This window comes from Mandrillus leucophaeus, unplaced genomic scaffold (genome assembly GCF_000951045.1).
Source record: "Mandrillus leucophaeus isolate KB7577 unplaced genomic scaffold, Mleu.le_1.0 Scaffold12, whole genome shotgun sequence".
Lineage (NCBI taxonomy): Eukaryota > Metazoa > Chordata > Mammalia > Primates > Cercopithecidae > Mandrillus > Mandrillus leucophaeus.
The window spans coordinates 2,033,527-2,044,033 of NW_012100320.1; the positions used below are offsets into that span (position 1 = coordinate 2,033,527).

At 39.4% G+C, this 10,507-nt stretch overlaps 1 protein-coding gene across 3 annotated transcripts in view; it reads left to right on the forward strand.

Moving 5' to 3' along the window:
- The window catches only part of SNX1 (sorting nexin 1), a 48,792-nt gene that overhangs the window by 9,240 nt on the left and 29,045 nt on the right, over nucleotides 1-10,507 (forward strand). For all 3 annotated transcript variants that reach the window (XM_011967863.1, XM_011967868.1, XM_011967876.1), the window contains exon 2: nucleotides 5,816-5,927. In XM_011967863.1, coding sequence (XP_011823253.1) covers nucleotides 5,816-5,927 — 112 coding nt within the window. The remainder of the gene's footprint in view (nucleotides 1-5,815; nucleotides 5,928-10,507) is intronic.

The following is a 10,507-nucleotide window of genomic DNA, read 5'->3' on the forward strand; positions in this document are numbered from 1 at the left end:
CACTCTGACAACTTAGCCATTTGCAGTTCATTAGGTTGGACTGGAGAAAAGAAAAAAAAATCTGATATCTCTTCCTTGGTCCTCAAACTTCTCAGCACTCTTAAGTAACTTTTGACATAAATAAATCATGAGTAGTTGGTAGTTACTAGAGCAAGTAGCCATAAGTATCTCATCTCCAGGAAAAGCTGTTGCTCAACTTTTTCTGGCTTATTCTTGTGCTTCGTCACATGGACAGCTGGAGCTTCATTCTGCTTTCACAGCAGATTTGAACTGGGTTTGCTTTTTCAATTTAGAAGATAATCCACCCATTAGTACTGTGACTCTTCTGCAGTTTTCTGGGCCCTTCTAAGTTTTGTTAGGTTGAGACCCAAAAAGTTTAGTTGGGAAATTAAACCAGAGAATTCAGTAGAATGTGAGGCTAAATTTGGGGGCTCATGAGGTCTCTAATGGCTTTGCTTATGGTTTTCCTTAACTAGCTCAGTGGTCAGCTTCATGCTATTTTCCCCATCCTTCCAGCTGTCCCTTTTCCATTTTCATTAGTCCCTCTACTCTGTGTCTCAGAAGTTCTTTACCTTATTTGTGCTGTGGGCCAATTGGCAGGCTAGTAAAGCCTGTGGACACATCTCCAGAATAATGTTTTTAAATGTATAAAATAAAATACATTAAATTATGAAGGAAACCAATTATATTGAAATACAGTTTTAATACATTAAGACAATTTTACATTAATAATGTACTTAGAGATGAGCATAAATGAGATTTTGAGATCTGTAAAAACCATAATCTCATGTAAAAATACCTAATATCAGTTACAGTCTCACGTACTGCTATTACTATTATGATTTGTTGACTATGATTATTGGAAATGCCAAATTTCAGTTCAAGGTTAATGAAAATGAAATTATAATAATTTTATTCCCATCCAAGTTCATAGATTACCCCCTGAAGTATGTGGCTAATGGACTCCAAGATAACCCCTAGTTTAACTCTTTAAGCTATGGAGTTAAACTCTAATTTGTAGAGTTAGATACACCCTATTCTGAAGTCCAGTGGACATTGAATGTCCATTCTCCCAAGCACAAATACTTGTTGTGCATCTGTGCTAGTTTTGAAACGTGGTGGGAGAGGAGTCACTGTCTGCTGTAGGCTGAATAATGCTCCCCGTCCTTTTCCCAAAGAAGTCCACATCTTTTTTTTTTTTTTTTTTGAGATGGAGTCTTGCCCTGTCGCCCAGGCTGGAGTGCAGTGGCGCGATCTTGGATCACTGCAACCTCTGCCTCCCGGGTTCAAGCGATTCTCCTGCCGCAGCCTCCCGAGTAGCTGGGATTACAGGTGTACGCCACCATGCCCAGCTAATTTTTGCATTTTTAGTAGAGATGGGATTTCACCATGTTGGTCAGGCTGGTCTCGAACTTCTGACTTCCTGATCCACCCGCCTCGGCCTCCCAAAGTGCTGGGATTACAGGCGTGAGCCACTGCACCTGGCTGAAGTCCACATCTTAATCCTGGAACCAGTGAGTATGTTAGGTTATGTAGCAAGCGGGAGTTAAGGTTGAAGATGGAATTAAGATTGCTAATCAGCTGATCTTAAGATATGGAAGTTACCCTGGATTATCTGGGCGGGACAGTGTAATCACAAGGATCGTTAAAAATGTAAGACAGGCTATGAAAGATGATATGGAAGAGACACAAAGAGATGCAGTATTGCTGGCTTTGAAGATGGAAGAAGTGGTCCGTGAGCCAAGGAACCCTAGAAGCCAGAAAGGGCAAGGAAACAGATTGTTTCCTAGAACCTCCAGAAAGGAACACAGCCCGACTGACACCTTGATTTTAACTCATCAAAACCCACTGGACTTTTTCAGAACTGTAAGATAATTTGCATTGTTTAAACTGTTAAATTTGTGATAATTTGTTGCAGCAGCAATAAAAACTAATAGGCTGTCCCGCCTCACTCATTTCTTCCTAGAAGTAAAGGTGGCAAAACCAACAGTATTTCATGCTAAGTTCTTCCAGGGTAATTTTTAAAGATTCCATGGCTGCTCCCTTATGATCTGGGTTTAGCTCCTGGGACAGACTTACTCCTAATTGTTCTTGTCTTATTACATTAGTGTGATCACACAAACTCCTTAACTCTATCTTGCCTTACTGTAAAGTATACTAATTTTCCCTCCAAAAATTAGTTACCTCATCCTCCAAGAGCCGTGTTACCTTACCATTTAATTTGGATTTGACCTCTAAATACAGTTGAGTTTTAACAGTACCTCCCCTTTTGAGATCCTTTGACTGTAATGTAAGGGTTCTGTGTGAGCAGAGAGCAGTTAAGCAACATGAGGAAGAATCACAACTGGACAACCTAAAGGGAAGTTGCCCAGAATCACAGCAGTACTTCAAATAGTGAATGGCTTTGTCAGCTCTGAGGGGCAACAAGCCCATATCTGTCCTTCTCTGAGTTAAGAAAATGGTGCTAGTGGCCTAGAATGGCTTGAGGCTGGTATTTGTGGAGAAATACCTGCTCTTAACAAAAGTGCTCTCTCTTTCTGGCATACCTTTCTAGTACCTCTCTGCCAAGACCACACTACTACACAATTTTAAAAAAGAAAAAGAAAAATGCACACCTAAGTAAGTAATGCCAACTTAGCATAGAAAAATAGGTGAAGAACATCAAGACAAGTCATAGGTTCAAATGACCAGCAAAATGAGTGGAAAGAAATTTTCACTACTCAATCTAGTGAAGATTTTTTTTTTTTTTTTTTTTTTTGAGATGGAGTCTTACTCTGTCATCCAGGCTGGAGTGCAGTGGCTCGATAGCTCACTGCAGCCTCTGCCTCCTGGATTCAAGCAATTCTCCTGCCTCACCCTCCCAAGTAGCTGGGATTACAGGCACCCGCCACCACACCCAGCTAATTTTTGTATTTTTAGTAGAGACAGGGTTTCACCGTGTTGACCAGGCTGGTCTCAAACTCCTGACCTCAGGCTATGTGGGCGCCTCTGCCTCCCAAAGGTTATTTGCTCACCTCTGCTTCCCAGAGTGCTGGGATTACAGGTGTGAGCCACCGTGCCCAGCGCAAAGATTTTTTAAAAGAATGTTTAGTGTTGCTGTGGATGCTGCACTCATACTCACTTCTGGGGGAATGTAAATTGTTGGTCTTTCTGGAAGGGAGCGTAGCAGAGCCTTTGAAACTTTTATGTCCGACAATTCTACTTAAGAATCTATCCCAAGAAAATAATCAGATGTGGATTTATATATAGGATGGGACTTACAGTAGTATTTGGTGGAACCTGGAAACTGTCCAGCCTTAGGGGAATGATTATGTCGTATATCCATATAATGGAGAGTTAAATAACTAAAAGTGGGATTTTTGTACACTTTTTAATGACATGAGAAAATGCTCAGGTAGTAGAGGGGAAAAAACAGGATACAGAGTTTTACATAGGTAGATTAATCTTGTAAGAGAACTATAGAAAAAAGATTAGGATAGTAAGTATGGTCATGTCTATCTTCAGCTCTCTTAGAACTCAGCCATGTGTGATTTTTGGGATGGAGTCCCAGAGGATATCTGAGAGCAGTTTTCTGTTCTCACAGGTAGTTGTTATCTAGCTTACTAAGGGAACATAAGTCTGTTTTAATTACAGTTTGGGTTTGTTTTGTTTTTGAGACAGGGTCTTGCTCTGTCACCCAGACTGGAGTGCAGTGGTGTGATCATGGCTCACTGCAACCTTGACTTCCTGGGCTCAAGTGATCCTCCCACCTCAGCCTCCAGAGTAGCTGGGGCTACAGGTGCACACCGTCAGGCTAGGCAACTTTTTAAAAAATTTTTTTCTAGGGACAGGGCCTCACTGTGTTGCTGAGGCTGGTCTCCAACTCCTGGGCTCAACCAATCCTCCCACCTTGGCCTCCCAAAGTGGTAGGTTTATAGGTGTGAGCCACCACATGTGGCCACAGTTTGGGCTTTTGAAAAGGGTTAGGTGAAGGAAAAGAGGTATTAGTACTCTAGTTTTCACTGCAGTATCCCATTCGTGTGGGTCTGTCTCTTGAGGGAAAGATAGACTACTGTTCTAACACTGCTCCAGAAAATATTCTTAGTCATTAACCTTCCAAGTTAAATGGTGGATCAGAAATGGAAAGTTGGCTTTATTCATATTCATATCACAGGAATGGGTCCTTCTAGGCATTTTTTAAATGACTATATTCTAACCTATGCCTTTTTCTGTTGTTTTAGTCTCCCCCGTGAGCTACTAGTAAATTACATTTGTATACATGTATCCTTAATGTATACTGGATTTTAATCTCTCATAGATCTCTATTTGGAGATGACTGGTGTCAGTGGGAAGTGAATGAAATCAGGTGGCTTCATATGAGATCTATGTACTGTACAAGAGTGTAGGAAGGAAGTAGTTGTGGAAGAAGGTGGGTGGTGATTGGTGATGTGTGAAGCAAAAGGGAAATGCTGCTTTTGTACTTATCCTGTCTGTCTTTCTGCAGTGATTTTTTAGTTTTGTTTTTAAGATTGTTAAAGCAGCTAGAGGACAGGACCACTGTCTCTAACAGACTTGGAATAACATTTAAGCTTATACAACTAAGTGTTCGTGAAGCTTCATTAGCAGGGAATAGTTCCAGGAGAAGGATTGTTTGCTCATATAAGTCTAAATATTGGTACGTTTCTTTTCTTTTTCTTTTCTTTTTCTCAAAAAAAGATTTTTTTTTAAGACTAGTCAAGTGCAGTAGTGAGAAGTGGGGAAATAACAAACAAGGGTTTCGATCTGTAACTGACTGTTAACAGTTAATTGAGATAACTCACTAGCTTCAGACCAGCTAACAGTTTCTTTTCTGAAAGGTGTCCCCAATATTTAGATGAAGCTGTTTGCAAATTTAGAGTACCCAAATAGATCTGTCGTTTCACTTTGTTCCTTTGGGTCAGAAAAGGTCTGTCTCCAAGGAACAAACTCCCTCAGATTTGTTAAGGAAATGTTTCATAAAAGGTTCCTTAAGCCAGGTCTTTTAACTGATTTGCCCTTAGGGTCTGACTTCAAAACCCTGCAGTACCATGCCACAGCTTTTGAAGCCAGATTCTCAACTTTCAGTTCATGTTCTGCACAATCCAGCTTTGTTCACTCTGGTACCGGTCTGGGGACTCACTCCACCCTTGTTTGCAACTGATCACTGAGCTTTGAATAAAGGCCATGGACTGACTATTTTCACCATGTGCCCACTAGGCTAAGCATGATTAGTTTTTATTCTCCTAGCTTAAAACAGAATGTTATTGAAAATTGTATTTGTGTGAGTTAAGGATGAAAAGATAAATTATACTTTTAAACAGCATTAAAATGTAGTGTTATACCTTCCTTTGCGTGTTAGATGGGTCAGTAATATCCACACAACTGGGCTTCAGTTAACAGTTTAGCTGAGGCTACAAAGTGTCAAAGCTTGAATTTTGGACTCCAGTGCTGTATCCTGGTCACTAGAATGTGCACAGTCAGCATTTGAAAGAATAAAGGTCATCAGCAGAGAAAGAGAAATACATTTGGACAGGTTCTTTTGAAAATTATCTGTGTGTACACATACCCATGTTGGTGTCATGTGCTTTGGGGCAGGGCATTTTAGCAAGGTCATGTTGTTAGAAATTAACCCTAAAATGTATGGACTTCTTTTTGCTCTGTCATTACTTGGGCAGCACTTACTTTACTAATAATGATTTGCTGCTTATTGAACTGGCTGACTGGTGGCAACTGAGGGAGGCATTAAAAGTTGCTTTCTAGGCAAGTTGGGTTTGTTTTTCATGGTGATGTTTTATTCAGAGTATCTCTTTGTTTTCAGAGTAAGCACCAGTCTCCAAAGAGAACTACATCCCTTCTTCCCATCAACAATGGCTCCAAAGAAAATGGGATCCATGAAGAGCAAGACCAAGAGCCACAGGATCTCTTTGCAGGCAAGTTTGGACTCAAGAGTTGTTCTAGGAACCTCCTAAATGGCTTTGTTAAGTTGCTGAGTTAAAGTCAAAACCAAAGGGGGGAAAAAAATATTGGGAACATAACTTTATGTAAAATACTTTTGTGGAGGATTCCAAAGTACATGAAATACAGGCCCTGCCATCAAGATTCTTTCAGATTTAGGGAGTAAGATATAAATACACAGTTGTTTAAGAAGGTGAGTTAAACTGTTGAAACACTAACAGAAATGCAGCTGGAGGAATGATAGAAATACTAAGTCACAGGAGCTCAGAGGAGTGTGAGACCAGTGTCTAAAGCAGTGCCTGTAGCCTTGTGTGACCACGACTAGGAGTAAGAAATGCATTTGGTGTCATAATCCAAAATATGTGCATACTGGTACAAAACAAACAAAAGTTTTACTTACTACTGGTACTTACTACTTCTAATACAGCCTGAAACTTTTTCTATTGTTTCCTTTTTCAGTGCTCTTTGCAACACATTGAATTGATTTCAAATCCACCAACAAGCTGTAACCTCCAGTTTGAAAAACACTGGTATAGGACAGTTTCTCAACCTTGGCACTATTAACATTTGGGGCTGGATAATTCTTTGTTCAGGGGTGCTATACTGTTCTCAACAGAGAGGGTGCTTTTGCCCCCCAGAAGACATTTGGAAATGGTTGGAGACATTTTTGGTTGTCACAGCTGGGAGTGCTGATGTTATCTAGTGGGTAGAGGCCATGGATTCTGCTAAACACTCTATACACAGGACAGGCCCTCACAACAAGGAATTATTTAGCCCAAAATGTCAGTAGTGCTATTGTTGAAAAAACCCTGTCTAAAGTGATCTTGGGCCGGGCACAGTGGCTCACACCTGTAATCCCAGCACTTTGGGTGGCCAAGGTGGGTGGATCACTTGAGGTCAGGAGTTTGAGACCAGCCTGGCCAACATAGTGAAACCCTGTCTCTACTAAAAATACAAAAAATTAGCTGGGTGCTGTGGCGTGCACCTGTGCTCCCAGCTACTCAGGAGGCTGAGGCAGGAGAATTGCTTGAACCCTGGAGGTGGAGGTTGCAGTGAGCTGAGATCGTGCCACTGTACTCCAGCCTGGGTGACAGAGCAAGACCTCATCTCAAAAAAATAAATAAATAAAGTGATCTTGGAAGAAGCAGGATTTATGTAGGAGAAAAGGAAAAAAGGGCCCCATGGTTGGGCAGGAAGTGTAAGGTATGTTTGAGCGGCAGTCAGTAAAGTTGGTGGACCACAGCAGGACATTCTTGGAGAAGTCATGGAAGATAAGGCTGGAAATGTAATTTGGAAAGAGATTTGGGAGGACCTTACACATTAATAATTCGAGTCTGGATTTTCATCTTCATGCCAATTAAAAGCCATTGGCAGCTTTGTGTAAGGGATGTGATATGGGCAAAGTAATGTTTTAGGAAGACTGACCTAGTGGAATTGGAATTATATTAAATTAATTGCAGTGGGCAGAGACCAGATAATATTTTAGAAGGCAGTCACAAATTAGTTCAAGAATGAAATGGCAAAGACTGAACATAAGGTAATAAAAGCAGGAAAGGAAAGGCGAAAACTTTTCAAAAGGGAAGTCCACAAAATCTGATTTTAGTGATCGAATATAACGGGTATCAAAAAAAAATGCGGATTGAAGACCAAGTCAGAGGTTTCAAGTCCAAGGATTGAGAAGAAAATGGCATCATTATAGAACCCCATTCTAAAGAAAAAATTGTCTTTGGGGAAAAAGTTAGCTTTGGTTTTAGATACTTTAAATTTGAAATGCAAAGGGAAATACCCAGGAGGTGACTTGAACTTTTCTTTCCTACCTGAGGAAAGACAAGAACTGGATATACGGGAATCATCTTTCTAGAGGTGGTAGTTGAAACTTCCATGTGAACGAGATCCTCAAAAGAGTGAATGATGAGGAGGGAGAAAGATGAGGGTGGAGGGTAAGATCTTGGGACAACTCTTACGTTAGAACTCTGGTAGGAAATTGAAAAGACATACAAGGAAAGGAGATTAGAAGAAGGAATATAAAAATTGAGATTCCCTTCATCCCTGAAATTTGAATATACAGTATTTATTCTGTTACTGATTATTTTTTGGATAAAATTTCTGGAGGAGGCCAGGCACGGTGGCTCAGGCCTGTAATCCCAGCACTTTGGGAGGCCAAGGTGGAAGGATTCCTTGAGCCCAGGATTTAAGACCAGCCTGGGCAACATAGCAAAACCTCATCTCTATTAAAAAATAAAAATATAAATAAATTTCTGGAGGAGAAGTGATATGAAGGCAAATAATGAATTTTCTTTGGTTATATGGAAGATTGAAAAGAAAGTGAATTTTCTATCTCTGGGACCTTAACATTTATATGATCTTTCATTGTAAGAAGACCTGACCTAACAGTTTAGTGTGATAGTTACCCAGTGATTGGGTTTTATACACATGAACTTGTAGATCTTTATTAAGGACATACTTGTTCATAGTGAGGATTCTGATTTACTTCATTCCCCTACTAGTTTTATAAGTAGCCAATACCTGCTTCACTTCTAAGAAAGGAACATAAGATATCTCGAAAATGGAATGTCTGCAATGAGACGTTTAGTTTAGGACTTGAATAGCTTCCCAGTTGTTTTAGATATTTGACTGTGGAGACTTAAATGTTCTGATATCATTTTTAAATAATAAATCTAGTGATGATCAGAGTCTCTGATGGAGCCTGAATGCTTTTCCATTACTCTTAACAGGAGTTCAAAGAAAAAAGCATGTTTTAATATAAGTTTTGGCATCTTTATCATGTGAATTTCAGTAGAAGATACACAGTTCTTCAAAAGGCTGTTTTTTGTTTTGTTTTGTTTTTTGTTTTCCCCAAGGCTGGAGTGCAGTGGTGTGTGGTCATGGCTCACTGCAGCCTCGACCTCCCAGGCTCAAGTGATCCTCCCACCTCAACCTCCTGAGTAGCTAGGACTGCAGGCGGGCACCACCACGCCTGGTTAATATTTGTGTATTTGTTTTGTTTTATTTTTTTATAGAGACAGGCTTTTGTCATGTTGCCCAAACTGGCAAAAGGTTTTTAGTAGCATTCTAATAAGTCAAATATTTTAGATGAGCGATACTTCTTGTTTCATTTCCAAACATGTTTGTTAACTGAATTATTTGTGTGGGACCTGCATGATGTGAATATCCAATGCATATTTCAACTGGTTGCTTGTTTCAGAGACTCCTAATATCCTAACATGTTCATGATATGTATGGTTAATCCTCGAACAATGCAGGCGCAGCCAAAAATTTGTTTATAACTTCCCCAAAACTTTTCTAATAGCCTACTAGTGGCCTACTGTTGACTGGAAGTCTTACTGATAAGATAATCAATTAACTAATCAGTTAACATATCTTTTGTATGTTACATGTATTATATACTGTATTCTTACAATAAAGTAAGCTAGAGAAAAGAAAATGTTATTAGGAAAATCATAGGAAGTGAAATGTATGTACCTTTCATTAAATGGAAGTGGTTCGTCGTAAAGGTTTTCATTGTTGCATCCTCACATTGAGTAAGTAGGCTGAGGCAGAGGAGCGGTTGGTCTTGCTGCCTCAGGGTGGCAGAGGCAGAGGAAAATTCATGTATAAACGGACCCATGCAGTTCACACCTGTGTTGTTCAAGAGTCAGCTGTACTTTTTTGCTTGTTTGTTTTATACTCCCACCCCAGAGTCAGATTATGTTACCACCTTTCTAGCTTTCCTGATAGGGATCAGATTTCATTTCTAACAGTGTGGCAACCCTGTTTGCATACTTGATTCACATTTAATGATTAGAATACTGATCTGGGACTTGATTATGCTATAGGCATATATGCGTAAACCATAATCTCTGCTTTTGTTTAGCTCCAAATGAAAAAAGAAGAAGAAACAGCATTCTTTGAATTTCCTAAGATTAAAATAGAATACCTACTGATCAGACCAAACCCAAATAGATATTTATGTTTTCTGTTACTAAAAAAGAAAAAAAGTTTGTACTGTTTAGGCTTAGAGCATCTAGTTCCATTGCTCCAAGTTGAAAGTGCATTCTTTTTATTTGCATGAAAAATTTTGGTGCCTAAAAATGGTACATAATGCTATTTTTAAAGTCCCTTCTCTGGAACACTGAGGGAATGAGTCGTTCTGTTCAACTGAGTTCTTTCCGGATAGACAAAGGCAGCCCTTAAGCACTGGTTTTTAAACTGTTTTGAATAGAAAGATTTTCAGATATTACATCTCTTTCTTCGCAAATTGGATAGCATATATTAAGTATATAATTTAACCTTTACAAGGAGATCTAAACCATTAGGAAAAATTCTTAAATTATGCTAAAATAACCGTGCTGTCATCAGGTGTGGAAAACTTCCCTTTCCCAAATGTTACTGTGTTTGTGTCTTGGCTCCATGTTTTTCTAGCTTATGGTTTTCCTGACTCTTCCTTTGATGTCATTTTTTTTCCTGTCAGTATGCCTGCCTCTTGTATCATATTGGTGTGTAAAGTGAATATCCGAACTTCTTTTACAAACAATTTTTTTTTTTTTTTTTTTTT